The 16,641-nt window shown below is 45.8% G+C and overlaps 2 protein-coding genes across 4 annotated transcripts in view; one reads left to right on the top strand and one right to left on the bottom strand.

The window, feature by feature from the left end:
• Positions 1-6,904, bottom strand: part of LOC139240872 (polypeptide N-acetylgalactosaminyltransferase 6-like) — a 40,894-nt gene extending 33,990 nt beyond the window's left edge. The window contains exons 1-2 of the mRNA XM_070869374.1: positions 6,305-6,904; positions 3,999-4,171 (exon numbers count right to left, since the gene is read on the bottom strand). Coding sequence (XP_070725475.1) covers positions 3,999-4,171; positions 6,305-6,795 — 664 coding nt within the window. The 5' untranslated portion in view covers positions 6,796-6,904. The remainder of the gene's footprint in view (positions 1-3,998; positions 4,172-6,304) is intronic.
• The window catches only part of LOC139240874 (TRAF family member-associated NF-kappa-B activator), a 222,872-nt gene that overhangs the window by 103,332 nt on the left and 102,899 nt on the right, over positions 1-16,641 (top strand). The gene's annotated exons all lie outside the window — the stretch shown is intronic.

The following is a 16,641-nucleotide window of genomic DNA, read 5'->3' as shown; positions in this document are numbered from 1 at the left end:
TCCAGTGCACCATATTGTGACAATACATTCAATGTCCAGATGGTTAATAAGACTGTGGTCTTGTTGAAATCTTTCTTCATACAGGAAGGGGTAGTGGCTGCACCTCATCTAAGCACTCAGCATAGGCCTCCTGATTCTCTTGTCCAACCACCAAGCTGCCTTAGCGATCTCAACAGAAAATACTAAAAGATAGTTTAACTAAACTCTAAACTTTCAGCTCCCCCTGGAGCAGTTTGTGCTATCAATAGGAATCAGCTTGATAAATCAAGAACATAAGAAATAGAAGCAGGAGTAGACCATTCAGCCCCTCGAGCCTGCTCCGCCATTCAATAAGATCATGGCTGATCTGAAGAACACTGAACTTGTTCAGTGGTTTAAAAATTCAGTTCAACAGTCACAAGATTTTAAAACTAATAGAACAGTTTCTTTATACACTGTTGCTGCATCACTCAAGTCATTTGTGCAGCCTTGTTATACACTCCCGTTCTAGATCTTAGCTGGGCTGTGTAGAGGTACCAAATAGAGTTGGAGGGGGTGGGGAAGAAGAGGAGAGAAGGAAAGTGATATGGTTAAAATTGACAGGAGATTGTTGGAATGATAAAAGGGTTAAATTATGAGAACAGTTTATGCATACACTTGGCTTGTATTCCCTAGAGTTTGATCTAATCGAGGTCTTTAACATGATAAAGGAATTCGATAGGGTAGATGCAGACAAACTATTTACTCTGGTGGGGTAATCGAGAACAAAGGTGCATCATCTTAAAATTCAAGCTGGGCCATTGAGGAGTGAAATCAGGAAGTGCTTTTTCACACAACGGGGAGTGAAACTCTGGAACTCGCTCCCCCGAAAAGCTGGGTCAAATCGAAATTTTCAAGACCGAGCCCGATAGATTTCCTTTAGGAGTATCAAGGGTTATGGAGCAAAGGCAGGTAAATCGAGTTGGGGTACAGATCAGCCATGATACAACTGAATGGCAGAACAGGCTCAAGGGGCTGAACAGCCTACTCCTGTTCCGAAGGAGGTGTTCAAAATTACGATGGTTTGTGAAAAGGTAACTTGATAAAAAAACTATTCCCACCGGTTGGTGGCTCGAGGCTAGTTGGTCACTGAATTTAAACTAGTGAAGGGGGAGGTTCGGAGAATATTTCTTTTAATGCAGGGGTCCTTGGCTCATGCGATGCTCCACCAGAAACATGGCGCAAGCAGATTCCAGAATAGCTTTTAAAAGGAAAGTGGATATATAGATATCGATATTTATATCTAGCCATAATGAGCAGAATGGCCGCCTTCTGTTACCTGTACCTGCCCTGGGAGTGTTTGATGGGGCAGTGTAGAGGGAGCTTTACTCTGTATCTAACCCCCTGTACCTGCCCTGGGAGTGTTTGATGGGGCAGTGTAGAGGGAGCTTTATTCTGTCTCTAACCCCCTGTACCTGCCCTGGGAGTGTTTGATGGGGCAGTGTAGAGGGAGCTTTACTCTGTATCTAACCTCCTGTACCTGCCCTGGGAGTGTTTGATGGGGCAGTGTAGAGGGAGCTTTATTCTGTATCTAACCCTGTGCTGTACCTGCCCTGGGAGGGTTTGATGGGACAGTGTAGAGGGAGCTTTACTCTGTATCTAACCCCGTGCTGTACCTGCCCTGGGAGCGTTTGATCCAGATAGTGGTTGCCTGAAACAGAGAATGTTCCATTTCTCAGCACAAATATCCCTTTGATTAGCACAAGTAAAGATTTACCGAATGCAGCTCATGGCACAGAAACCCTTAGCTTACACTGCGACTGCCAAGAACTTTGTAATCTCTCCACTCTCCTCCATCACCCGGCAGGGAGTGAGGTGCATTTGCACCATGGACTGAGCAAGATCGTCTTGGGCACAGCAACAGGTGTCAGCCCACCACAGCAGTTTGTGTTGCTATAATTGGAACCCTGACAGACTTAACTGGCAAGATGTGGTGTAATTTCGGCAAGTGAACAGGAAAGCAGCTGGGCCGGGGGAGGGGCAGGAGATCAGTGGGACGCTAACGGACCAGCAGCAGTCACTTCCCCTATTCACTCCAGAGATCAAAGCTTTAAGAGGGAGTCACAGCTCCAGCTTCAGCTAAACTCTGAAGGGGGAAGGGAATCTGGCCTTTATTGTTTAAACCGTGAAATTACTCGAGCTTTTCTGGCTGCCCACAATATTTGCATAACGGCCAAGGATGAGAGGGGCACAACTGAAGTCCAAGTACTTTGTTGGTTGAGAAGTGGGAAGGGGGGGGGGGCAGGGAAGGAAGGTTCAGTTCTTCCCTCTTGCTGCTGTATAACTTCTATTCTCCATCCGCTACGCATAGAATGCAAAGGCCGTAGAGGTCTGGGCTGTTCGCAGCTTGGGTGACAGGCGACTTCCAGCACCTGATCAGTCTTTTTGCAAAATGTTCCTGCATACCGTTAAACATTTTAGGTACGCTGTTAAAACAAAATGCATCTCAAAACCACATGGAAACATTGCAACTCTCGCGTCAGAGTGGAAATGCTTGTATCGAGGAGAGCAGAGAGTTTGTGCTCAAGCGGGGGTGGTAAGGTAGGGGGGAGAACATTGCGCAGAGCGACTTTGAAACAGTTTTCCTGTGCTCATTGGAAATTCTTCTGGCATCTGAGACTCCTGTGGCAGGAATCAGGAGTTCACTGCTGTGCCAACTGCATGGGAAAGTCTGTGCCCATCAAGGACAGTGATGTCAATGATGTGGGGGATAGAATACTGTTCTACTTTTTGCAGTGATGGTCAGCATTAACGGGAACCCAGCAAACTATGAGCATAAATAAACAGGCCCCTTGACCCAAATAGCCTTTTTGATTGGTCTGAAATATTCCCTCATGTGATGAAGAGGGAAAGTCCCAACGACATTTTGAAAGCAAGAATAAGTGAAGTCGACCTTAAGTGTTAAGATTTGAAATGGATTAGACGAGCAGATGCACAGATCATTAATAAGGAGTCGGGAGAAGTAGATACAGCCATAAAACAGGCAGACAGACGCCTTGGTTTTCTACGTCAAAGGAAAGAGCGTACAAACATGAACAATGACATAACAGGAAGAGACCCACCAGTCCAGCCAGCCTGTCCCAGATAGAAGAGATGATGTTGATCTTGTACAAAAGACCTTAGTCATGCTGCAGTTGGAGTATTGGGTGTAGTTTTGGACACCCCGGTGAGAGATTGTAGCAGGATGTGATCGGGGCTCAGGAGCGGCGTGAGTTCGGGGCCCAGGAGAGGCGAGGGCCCAGGGGCAGCACAGGCCAGCCCACACTGCGATGTGTGCGCGCACTCGGTCCATGCAGCAGAGCTGGTCTCCAGTCGTCCTGGTTAATCCTTGCTACTGGACCAAGACCTAGCTCTGTCAAACCCGTGTGGTGGCTGGTGTGCAACGGTTTAAAAAAAATCCACGCACAGGCATTTTCCACCCTTCAGGATGTAGTTCGGACCTGGAATTTTAGGTCCTTCATTGAAACACCTGTGAACTTTTTGACGTGGAAACAAGTCATCCTCAATTCGAGGGGCTGCCTATGATGAAAAGCAATGGAAAAGGTACAGTGTAGATTCACCAGGATTTTACCAGAGATGAGGGGGTTACAGGTATGAAGAGAGTCTCGAGAAATTAGGGCTCGCTCCCCCCCACCCCCGCCATAACTGAGAAAGTTGAGAGGAGACCTGATAAGATCTCAATATTATAAGATCAGCCAAACCACAGACCAAGGATCATTGATGTGACCTTCCTGATCCTACCCCGTATGCTGCATTTACCCACCGATCCATTGGGAAACTTGATGGTGCCATGATCTGACAAGGTGAGGCTTTAAGTGTCTGGCATTCATTTTAACCACAGGACTATGATCGACCAGATCGGAGCAACTGACCCCAGTAAGATTAACATTCCAGTTTTTAAAAATAAAATGTTCTTTGTTCTGACCTCGAACACAAGGCACTTTAAATGCAGCAGTGTTCTTGAATTGCTAAATACTCACCATCTGTGCTGGCATCATCCACTAATAGGATTTCCTTTAGGAGTATGGCTGGAGAGGCATGCATCACACTGTACACTGTTCTCAGCAAGGTGGACCAGGCCTCATTGTGGAACACTATAATCACACTGGTTGTAGGTAGAGGAGGGCAACGCTTGAACCTTTGTTCAATGCACCTGCACAAGACAATCCAAAGAGTTGAGAGATCCTGTCAGTATTTCACAAGAGTTTGTTGTACTAGAGATTATTTCCTTGTGAATTTTACGCTGCAGGGTGAGAGATATTAATGCTGGAAAATGGAGCACTTTCTCATCTTGTGCGCCAAAGTCTAAATTTTCTGATATGTTAGCACCAGTTCTAACTCATTAATTTAAAACAGGCCATTGCCAGCATTAAAATGACACCAATTGGAAAATCTAGGTTGGAGGGTCAGCATCACAGTCAGGCACAGCACATTTAGAAGCAGAACTCGGCTTTCAACTAGTGCCATTGGGTCGTGAACACATGCAAAGAGACAGGTGGGGCCTTGGTTTAACGCCTCATCCAAAGGGTGGTACCTCACTCCGGTACTACACTTATTACATTACATAGGATATACAGCGCAGAAACAGGCCATTCGGCCCAACCAGGCTAAGTCGACATTTATGCTCCACTCGAGCCTCCTCCAGTCTTTCCTCATCTAACCATCAGCATAACCCTCTATTCCCTTCTCCCTCGTATGCTTATCGAACCGCCTCTTAAATGCATCTAAAATTTCATCCCCTGAAATGAGTTTCTAGCCACATATCCGCGGCATAACTAAAACCGCCTTCAAGAGAAAAAAAGAGACCCAACCTGTTCATTCTTTCTTGATGGGTATACCCTCGCATTTCTGGTATCATCTTTGTAAATCTTCTCTGCACCCTCTCCAATGCCTCTATATCCTTTTTATAATATGGTGACCAGAACTGTACACAATACTCCAAGTGTGGTTTAACCAAAGTTCAATACAGGTTTAGCATAACTTCACTACTTTTCAATTCTATACCTCTAGAAATAAACCCTAGTGCTTGGTTTGCTTTTTTTGATGGCCTTGCGAACCTGTGTTGCAACATTTAGCAATTTGTGTATTTGTACCCAGAGATCCCTTATTCCTCTACCCACCTTGACTCTCACCCTCCAAATAATGTGACCTCCCTATTCTTTCTCCCAAAATGTAATATCTCACATTTATCGGTGTTGAAATTCATTTGTCAATTATATGCCCATTCTGCAAATTTATTAATGTCGTCCTGTAATTTGTTGCAATCTTCCTCAGTACCTCAGCAGTGTTTTCCTGAGGTTGGGCAGATTGGCTTTTAGACCAGACTAAATGTGTGACCGCCATTAAACCAATGGAAATTCTCTGGGACACAGATCCATCTGGTCAGCAATGTCACCAGAGGGGCTGTGACGGTAAGGAGACCCAAGTGGTAGAACAGTAAATCTGGAGTTTGATTTTTGAAAGCCCCTGAAAAGGACTCTGTGAACTTTAAGGACCCACTGGGAAATGAACAGTGAACAATTTAGATGGGAACTTCCATTGTGACCGAGTGCAAGACTAAATATTGAATGGATTGATCAGAAATCCATTTTGATAAGCAGTGTGTTTTTTTCCTGCCCCAGTACAACATGGGTTGAAAGAACGTGTTTGCCTCTTGCTTTGAAGTGGTGGAGGCGTGGCAAAATCTGTGGAGAACAAGAATTTAAAAACAAACAAAAATCAAAAAAGGTGGGAGATTTAAACAGAGCACCGGGAGGCATTCTGGCTTCTCAGCTATGGTAGAAAATAGGTCACCACCTGGGAGAGCTGCTGCCTAGGCATTTCCCCGCAAGAAAAGAGAATCACCTGGGCTCTTCCTACAGAAGCTCCTACTGTTCATCTGTAGGGTCAATGCAGCCTGATGGGTGAAAGTCCTCTCTATCTGCTGGCTGCAAGAGTCCTACACGAGAAGAGTTTGGTCAACACGGGTCGACATCAGTCAACCATCCCCATTTGACATTGAAGTGGAAATCTCACTCCGGGATTACAAGAATAGCTGGTGTGAGAAATGTTTTATTGTTGCATTAGGGGCTACTCAGAGAGCTGAGGCAGTATAGAGGGAACTGTTTTGTATCTAGCTGTGCAATACCAGAGTGCTTAAAGCGGACACTGGGTGCCTGAAATGGAAACATTTTCCATTTCCCAGCACAGATATTCTTCACATTGATGAGCACATAAATTTACCAACAAACTGCCCCCCCTCCACCAAACCAAAAATTCAATCAAATGGAAATATTAAATCGCCTACTCTGGAGGTCGTGTGTCTGGTCCAAGGGTCCTGTGTAAGGAGATGCGGTCACTGGCGAAGGCATTGAAACAATGTTTGTCAAAGCCGCGCTGTTTCTCCTCCTGTTGTTCTGGCGAGAGATTGTCCGTATGGAATGCCTTGGCATCAGCACCAGGTGCGTTGGGATCCTCAGGAGGGCGAGGAAGGAAGGTTCTCAGCTCTGCCGCGGTGTAAAACCCCGGTAAACAGGACTTGCTGTCGTCAACTCGCTCTTGGCCTCGATCTGGAGCAATGATCTGAAACTTGGGCATTGAGTCTCGGATATTGTTCACCGCTCCAAACATAATTCCCAGCATTCTGTCTTTGCCGCCTGCCAAGTCTTTCAACCAAGAGTCATCCTTTGGGCTTCGCTTGACAACATCTCTTTTCAGGATGAATAAAATGATCACAAATATTATACCAACCATGGCAAGTTTCACTGGACCAAAGCGTTTCCTAAAAAACAGCCTCATGGTCGCGAGTTAAATGCACTGAATAGTTGTAGTACTGAGATTTCCTTTCAAGCTGATTGGTTTTATTCACAGTGAAGCTTACACAGCAGAAGGCCACTCCATGATTTTGTTTTCAAAACTCGGATGCAGGGACCTGGAATAAATAACAAAAATGCTAATTTGCTTCAAGTTAAATGAGTCATCACTAACCTTCCCAACTCTCAATCTTCTCCCCTCCTGCCCAGACGGGATGGATACTTGGTGGGATACAGTTCCCTCGAGTGTCGGCTGCCCTCCAGTGTTTCTACATGTTCTTTGCTCACACGTAGACAGCAACAGTGCGCATCGCCAGTCTATTCCATTATGTGGGCGTCACGGCCGGGTCTGTCCCATCCTCAACCAATGTCTGGACACGTACTATCCAGCAACGTTGACTAGCGGATTGGTTTTGGGTGGCTGGGCAGCACCTCGACCAACTGATCCAACAGAGACTCGTCACTAATTGAACAGTGTATTCAGGAGAGACCGAGTCTTGCCTCAGACGCAAAATACGCCAAGGGGTAGAAATCGGTTGTGGCCCGATTTCTGGCACAGCAGAGGCAAGCCTCAACCACACCGCCCAAGCCTCGCCCGGAATTGGGCCTGGTTTCATTCAATCATTCATGCGAGCTGCCGGGGCCAGTCACTCCTCAAGAGGCAGCTCGCCCGTTTCAACAAGACCAATTTCGGGCTGCTTCCCTCACTGGCAGAAGCCCCGAGGCACGTCGCAGGGGGGTGGAAGGCCGGCAGGAGGAGGGCTGATTGCGGCCCTCGGGAGTCAGCACGACTGCTCTTCCCTGCTACACTTCAATCCGCGAAAAATACAAATAACGTACCTTTTTGGTGGTGGCTGCTTGCGAGGCTCTATCCGCGACAGGAAATAAACTATTTTCTTTGCATACAGCACTCCTTACCTAGAATGATGGCATATTACAGGAAATAATAAACTACAGATAGAAACGTTGGTGACAGCAGCTGCAACCAAGGGCCTGGTTAACAGATTAGCAATGATTTTAAACCTGGGACTTTACAGGGTGTATGACAGGACAGGATATGTGCATTCTTTAACAGAGAGGCCTACTGCTTGTAGTTTAATTAGGTCTCAGCTAAAAGGAAAGACTTGCATTTATATAGCACCTTTCACGACGCTCAGACATCACAAAGCGCTTTACATCCAATGAAGAACTTTTTGAAGTGCAGTCACTGTTGTAATGTAGGAAACACAGCAGCCAATTTCCACACAGCAAGCTCCCACAAACAGCAATGTGATAATGACCAGATAATCTGTTTCAGTGATGTTGATTGAGGGATAAATATTGGCCAGGACACCAGGAAGAACTCTCGATCATCTTCAAAATAGTGCCATGGGATCTTTTACGTCCACCCAAGGGACCTCGGTTTAACGTCTCATCCGAAAGACGGCCCCTCCGACAGCGTGGCATTCCCTCAGCACTGCACTTGGCGTGTCAGCCTGGATTTGTGCGCTCAAGTCCCTGGAGTGGGACTTGAACCCACAACCTTCTGACTCAGGTGAATGTGCTGCCCACTGAGCCACATAATAATTTAATATTTTTCACTCATTGTGCCCAGTTTTGTTCCTTCCGCTCATGTGCACAGTTTTGCCATTGGGCACAGGTGCCAGCTGCCCACTATTACCTAATCGAAGTAGCTATTCTTCATGAATTCTAGGCAGTGCATCAGCAGGCTGTTCATCCAAGGGGGGCATTGAATCCGAGCCGGACTCTGTCCTCGCCTGACATCCACAGATATACACTTTCCAATTGGGTTCACTGGATAATAAATCAGGGAGGGGGAATCCCAGAAATTTCTCTCTGCTTCCCTAGCCCAGAGACTGTCCTCAGTGTGTCTGTGCTAGTCCAAGATCAGATAACTCAACGAAGTCTGGACAAGTATTCACCAACTGGATCATTTTTGTAAGTATCCGCAGTAAATTTTACTCGTTGGCAGAGAATAAAGTGACTCTCAACGAATGAATGAGACATCCAATATATCAAATGACATGGACTTACATCCACTAGGAACGAGAGACTACCTCTGTTAAAGTATGGAAGAACTCCACAAGACTGAATACTGTGAGCTAAAACTGATTTGACCTTAGTCTCTTTAATACAACTCCAGAGTGCCTCAGCAGCATGGCAGACAACCTTTTATACTCCCTTGCACGAGGTATGCAGGTGACCCTTGGGCCTCCAACAGTTGCGCCCTCTGGTGGTAAGTCTTACACAGTTACAATGTTTACATACATAACAACCTCACTCTCTTTTTAATTGGGACTCCTATAGTTGACCAAGAGAGGACTTGGCTCGTCCCATCCATTTAGCCTCAAATCAAACCCAGGTCCCAGAGTGTGAAGGGTAACGGTTGATTTATAAAACGCTCGATGTAACTGAAGCAAATCCCATCACATCAGTGTGTGTGAACTCATCACGTGAGTCAAGGGTTATGGGGAGCGGGCAGGGAAGTGGAACCGAATCCATGATCAGATCAGCCATGACCTTATTGAATGGCGGAGCAGGCTCGAGGGGCAAATGGCTCCTATTTCTTATGTTTTTATGACTGTTAGAATTCATGCTGCCTCCCAACACTTAGTATATGTTGATAAGGTGACTTGAAACTTGCACCCTTACGAATGCTGTGAATGAGATAGCATCTCACAGAACTAAGTTCACCCTCGGTCACAATATTACACTTCAGAAACCACAGTGGGTTGTCGACCAAGGTCTCTTGTCAACTCCAAATAGGCAGTAAATATCACAGTTGGACCAGTACATTAAACCTAAAACCAAAAGTCCAATTATTTCCAAGTTAATTAGACACAAACAGAATACAGCAAAGACGAGTAGTATTATACTCGTATAATATAAAATGGTTTCAAAACAGCAAAATGTCCAAATCTTTGCTTTTCACCATGAGTCTCTGGTGAAGCATTATGTTGTTCCGAACTTCAGGCAGCCAGTTCAGCCATCTCAGGCGATATGAAATTAAAACTACAGATTACAGGAAAGTGCCACAACTCAAATTTTTTTGAAGCTCATCACCCAAGATCAAAGTCAACACACAAAGGAATTGCAGGGCATACTGTCTGCAGTTTGATGTACATCACCCCTGCTGAGGCCTAAGACAATGCATATTTGAACTGCACCGAGAGCGATGCTCCCCTGATAGTTCAGCCATCAGCGATATACATTTTGTCTACTTCCATCAGTCTGCAAACTTGCAGACATTAGCATTTCAAAAGACATCAAATAATCTTCTGGACACAATTAACGTCTGAATACAGGCAACATCAAACAACAAAACCAGCTAGACCAGATGATCCCCGAGGAAACGTGAATATCTGCAGGCAGATTTGAGTATTAGCTACTCCAGTTACAAAGACCAAGAAACTCTCAAAGCCAAGTTTAATCCACATTATTCAATCTAATTTAAAGTCATTAAAAAAAAAAGAAAAGAACTTTCCCCTGCTTGACGCACAATAAAGCTGCCGTTCTGTAATAGGCTTTTCTCCAGCCCCGCGCCCCCCTCACACAGCGTTGCAAGACACTTCTGCATGAAGATGCCGTCCCTCTAAAACACCCACTGACAAAAAACACCCACCTCTTATGGTGCATTGAGTTTATAGGGGTTATGTGTCTAGAAAGGGCTGCCTTTTAAATCTCACAGATTCTTCATTTAATTCAGCTCAGAACTTTTACAAAGAATTGTGAAGTACAGGCACTGATCAAAAGCTCATGATTATGAAAAAAATCTTTTAAATTTACATTTCTGATTGAAAGGTCCCCTTGGTGGATCAGTTGCTAAGAACATAAGAAATAGGAGCAGGAGTCGACCACCCAGCCTCTCGAGCCTGCTTCACCATTTAATACGATCGTGGCTGATCTGATCATGGACTCAGCTCCACTTCTCTGCCCACTCCCCATAACCCCTTATCGGTTAAGAAACTGTCTATCTGTCTTAAATTTATTCAATGACCCAGCTTCCACAGCTCTCTGAGGCAGAGAATTCCACAGATTTACAACCCCCTAAGAAAAAATTCCTCCTCATCTCAGTTTTAAATGCGCGGCCCCTTATTCTAAGACTATGTCTCCTAGTTCTAATCTCCCCTATCAGTGGAAACATCCTCTCTGCATCCACCTTGTCAAGCCCCCTCATAATCTTATATGTTTCGATAAGATCACCTCTCATTCTTCTGAATGCCAATGAGTAGAGGCCCAACCTACTCAACCTTTCCTCATAAGTCAACCCCCTCATCCCCGGAATCAACCTAGTGAACCTTCTCTGAACTGCCTCTAAAGCAAGTATGTCCTTCCTTAAATATGGAAACCAAAACTGTACGCAGTATTCCAGGTGTGGCCTCACCAATACCCTGTGTAACTGTAGCAAGCTTTCCCTGCTTTTATACTCTATCCCCTTTGCAATAAACAAGATTCCATTGGCCTTCCTGATCACTTGCTGTACCTGCATACTATCCTTTTGTGTTTCATGCACCAGGACCCCCAGGTCCCCCTGTACTGCGGCTCTTTGCAATTTGTCTCCATTTAAATAATAACTTGCTCTTCGATTTTTTTTCTGCCAAAGTGTATGACCTCACACTTTCCAACATTATACTCCATCTGCCAAATCTTTGCCCACTCACTTAGCCTGTCTATGTCCTTTTGCAGGGTTTTTTTTGTGTCCTCCTCACACATTGCTTTTCCTCCCATCTTTGTATCGTCAGCAAACTTGGTCCCTTCATCCAAGTCGCCTAAATAGATTGTAAATAGTTGGGGTCCCAGCACTGATCCCTGCGGCACCCCATTAGTTACTGATTGCCAACCCGAGAATGAACCATTTATCCTGACTCTCTGTTCTCTGTTAGTTAGCCAATCCTCTCTCCATGCTAATATATTACCCCCAACCCTGTGAACCTTTATCTTGTGCAGTAACCTTTTATGTGGCACCTTGTCAAATGCCTTCTGGAAGTCCAAATACACCACATCTACTGGTTCCCCTTTATCCACCCTATTCATTACATCCTCAAAGAATTCCAGCAAATTTGTCAAACATGATTTCCCCTTCATAAATCCATGCTGACTCTGCCTGACTGAATTATGCTTTTTCAAGTGTCCTGCTACTGCTTCTTTAATAATGGACTCCAACGTTTTCCCAATCACAGATGTTAGGCTAACTGGTCGATAGTTTCCTGCTTTTTGTCTGCCTCCTTTTTTAAATAGAGACATTTACTTTAACCACTTTTTTCCTTTTTATATACCTGTAGAAACTCTTGCTATCTGTTTTTATATTTTGTGCTAGTTTGCTTTCATTGTCTATCTTCCCTTTCTTAACTCTTAACTTTTTACTCAACTTATCTTCATATCCCCATGGCGATATCATCCAAAAACACAGTCAGTTTCCACACGTACGCTGATGACACCCAGCTCTACCTCACCGCCACTTCTGTCGACCCCTGCTTGGTATCTAAATTGTCAGATTGCTTGTCCGACATCCAGTACTGGATGAGCCGAAATGTTCTCCAATTAAATATTGGGAAGACCGAAACCATTATCTATGGTCCCCGCCACAAACTGCGTTCCATAACCACTGACTCCATCCTTCTCCCTAGCATCAATCTGAGGGTGAACAAGACTGTTCGCAACCTAGGTGTCATATTTGACCCTGAAATGAGTTTCCAGCCACATCCGCGGCATAACTAAAACCGCCTTTTTCCACCTCCGTAACATTGCCCGCCTCTGCCCCGCCTCAGCTCTTCTGCTGCTGAAACCCTCATTCATGTCTTGGTTACCTCTAGACTTGACTACTCCAACTCACTCCTGACCGGCCTTCCACATTCCACACTACGTAAACTTGAGGTCATCCAAAACTCAGCAGCCCGTGTTCTAACCCGCACTGAGTCAAGATCACCCATCACCCCTAAACCTACCTCTTTAAACAAGCTTTTGATCATCTGCCTTAATTTCTTCTGCGGCTCGGTGTTAAATGTATCTGTTTGTCTGTAACACTGTTGTGAAGCGCCTTGGGATGTTTTACTATGTTAAAGGCGCTATATAAATAAAAGTCGTTATTATTCATAAGTTAACCTCCTCATCTCCGGAATCAACTGAGTGAACCTTCTCTGAACAGCCTCCAATGCAAGTATATCCTTCCTTAAATATGGAGACCAAAACTCTACGCAGTACTCCAGGTGTGGCCTCACCAATACCCTGTACAGTTGTAGCAGGACTTCACTGCTTTTATACTCTATCCCCCTTACAATAAAGGCCAACATTCCATTTGCCTTCCTGATCACTTGCTGTACCTGCATACCAACGTTTTGTGTTTCATGCACAAGGACCCCCAGGTCCCTCTGTACTGCAGCACTTTGCAATTTTTCTCCATTTAAATTATAATTTGCTTTTATATTTTTTCTGCCAAAGTGGATAACCTCACATTTTTCCATATTATACTCCATCTGCCAAATTTCTGCCCACTCACTTAGCCTGTCTAAATCTCTGCAGATTTTGTGTGTCCTCCTCACAATTTACTTCCCCAAATTAACTGCCTACTGAACTGAGCCAAAAAAAACACCGCTGCCAACCCTAATGGCTATCCAACGACTCCTGCTGAAAAAGGGCATATGTTTGGATGCCAGGTAAGGGCGAGCCTCAACTGTGATGCCTCTCTTGCTTGAATAGTCTGCTGACGCTCTGTCCAAGTTCACACAAAAGAATGGTCGTTGGGATACTAGAGGGCTGTTGGCATCTGTATAACTGTACAGCAGCAAGTGTCAGTGAATTAAGGAGAGAAGGGGAACTGTCATGTTTGCAAACTCTTTGTATTCACGATGTAACTATGTACGATGCATCACCTGAGGGCGCTGTGGTTGGAGGCCCCAGGGGTTTCCTGAGGTGTGCAGGGGCATATAAAAGGTCCCCGATAAAGTGCAACATTCCCACTGACACCTGGGAGCTCAGTGGCATTAATCATCATAGGCAGTCCCTCAGAATTGAGGAAGACTTGCTTCCACTCTAATAGTGAGTTCTGAGGTGACTGTACAGTCCAATATGGGAATCACAGTCCCAGTCACAGGTGAGACAGATAGTCGTTGAGGGAAGGGGTGGGTGGGACAGGTTTGCTGCACGCTCTTTCCGCTGCCTGCGTTTGTTTTCTGCGCGCTCTCGGCGATGAGACTCGAGGTGCTCAGCGCCCCCCTGGATGCACTTCCTCCATTTAGGGCGGTCTTTAGCCAGGGACTCCCAGGTGTCAGTGGGGATGTTGCACTTTATCAAGGGGTTTTGAGGGTGTCCTTGTAACGTTTCCGCTGCTCACCTTTGGCTCGTTTGCTGTGAAGGAGATTCGAGTAGAGCACTTGCTTTGGGAGTCTTGTGTCTGGAATGCAAACTATGTGGCCTGCACAGCGGAGTTGGTCAAGTGTGGTCAGTGCTTCAGTGCTGGGGATGTTGGCCTAGACGAGAAACATCTTCGACACTGTGCAAGGTACAAACACAGGCCCATTGTGCACAAGCGAACTGTATTCCTTTAATGCAGCAATCAGAAACTGGACTTCTACCTCGTTTTTGCCAGGTTATTACAGCAGAAGAGGTACTGTTGGCGATATCGATGAATAAATACTCTGTGTGCTTGTATGACATTCCTCTGCCACTTAGCAGTGGTGTTGACCGGTTTGGGGTTAAAGCCTCCAGGTAAATTAGACAGAGGAATGCCAACTGTCTGCAAGTTGGCATGTTGGAGTCAGTGCCCTCTTTTGCGGATGATGATCAGCACTGCACCCAGCTCCGCCCTAAAAAAAATTACTTGCATTTATATAGCGCCTTTCACGACCACCAGAGGTCTCAAAGCACTTTACAGCCAATGAGGTATTTTTGGAAGTGTCGTCACTGTTATAATGTGGGAAACGTTGCAATGCGGCCCCTCCCTGGTACTGCTGCTCTGCGGGGGTTGGGGCAGGGGGACACAGCGATGAACTCGAGCGCACAATGTGGGCTGGAACTCGATAGCTTTGCGTGACCAGCAATTTCCACCTGTAATGGGGCAGAGGGAACGAAAGGGAAAAGACTGCCATCATGAACTGTGAGGGGATGAAAAGTACCCCTGTAAATTCTTTTTTGGGGGGGGAGGGGAGAAAGGGAGAAAGTGTGCGCCTTGGTCACAATCTTCCACTATACATCTGATGGCCTGTTAAGTTCACCTGAGGATTATGTTGATGGCAGGCCTGTGTCCCAAGGCACTCGCTGGGTGGCTACATCATCGGCTCATTTCAGGATTATTTTGAGAGTTGTCAGCTCATCTCTTTGAAGCTGTTGGTAGTTTTCTAAATTGGCCTAAATGGGACACCATGGACAGAGTCCTGGGAGCATATCGCCCCTATTGTATGCAGTTGACACCAAGAAAAGGAAAAAAAAGAAAGACTTGCATTTATATAGCGCCTTTCACGACCGCTGGACATCTCAAAGTGCTTTACAGCCAATGAAGTACTTTTTGAAGTGTAGTCACCGTTGTGATGTCGGAAACACAGCAGCCAATTTGCACACCGCAAACTCCCACACACAGCAATGTGATAATGACCAGATAATCTGTTTTTGTTATGTTGATTGAGGGACAAATATTGGCCAGGAGACCGGGGAGAACTCCCCTGCTCTTCTTCAAAATAGTGCCGTGGGATCTTTTACATCCACTTGAGGGGGCAGACGGGGCCTCGGTTTAACAGCTCATCCAAAAGACGGCACCCCCAACAGTGCAGCACTTTCTCAGCACTGCACTGGGAGTGTCAGCCTAGATTTATGTGCTCAAGTCCCTGGAGTGGGCTTTGAACCCACAACCTTCTAACTCAGAGGCGCGAGTGCTACCCACTGAGCCACAGCTGACACAAGAATGGTTTATCCTCACAGAGGGGATGGGGGAAATTGCACAATCATGAACTTGCCACACTTCTCTCAGTGGAGACACTCAGACCTAAAAGGAAGAGATGGGAAAGATTGGCACATTTTTCTTGATAGGTTTGTATTTCTAGGTATATAGGAACATACAGGGAACTGGTATGCAGGAAATGTTGAATAATTGTGATCTGCAAGCTTTAAAAGTTAAAGGAAGTGAGCCATTTAATGAAAAAATTACTGTCATTTCTGTGTCATCATCATAGGCAGTCCCTCGGAATCGCAATAGTCCAATACGAGAACCACAGACCCTGTCACAGGTGGGACAGATAGTCGTTGAGGGAAAGGGAGGGTGGGACAGGTTTGCCGCACGCTCCTTCCGCTGCCTGCGCTGGATTTCTGCATGCTCTCGGGGATGAGACTCGAGGTGCTCAGCGCCCTCCCGGATGCACTACCTTCACTTAGGGCGGTCTTTGGCCAGGGACTCCCAGGTGTCGGTGGGGATGTTGCATTTTTATCAGGGAGGCTTTGAGGGTGTACCTCAGGAGGCAAAGAGGGTAGAATCACTGATGAACAAGTTACAGGGCTCGAATGCAAGGTTAGTTGAACCACAAGCCACAAGAGCAAACCTCAAGCAGTTTGGGATTAGTGAGCCCCAGGATGGGATCGTGAGTGTGCAGAAACCAGCCATCTCCCACTTGTGGGAACGGAGCTGTGTGAAGTGTTAAGTAGAACAGAAGTGAAGAGAATTCTTAACTGCAGCAACACAGCCCTTCCTCTTGCTTTCCCACACTACAGCCAAGAAGATTCAGAATGGGAACCATTATGACATAATTCACTGATTCACAATGAATAACCCATTACAGCACCATTTTAGCAAAAGGCTGCATTGAGCATCCACAAGAACAGCTCTCATTTTTTGGCAACAGGACTCGCT

This window comes from Pristiophorus japonicus, chromosome X (assembly GCF_044704955.1).
Source record: "Pristiophorus japonicus isolate sPriJap1 chromosome X, sPriJap1.hap1, whole genome shotgun sequence".
Taxonomy (NCBI): Eukaryota; Metazoa; Chordata; class Chondrichthyes; family Pristiophoridae; genus Pristiophorus; species Pristiophorus japonicus.
The sequence above is the reverse complement of the archived record's forward strand: the minus strand, read 5'-3'. Positions and strand labels throughout refer to the sequence as shown.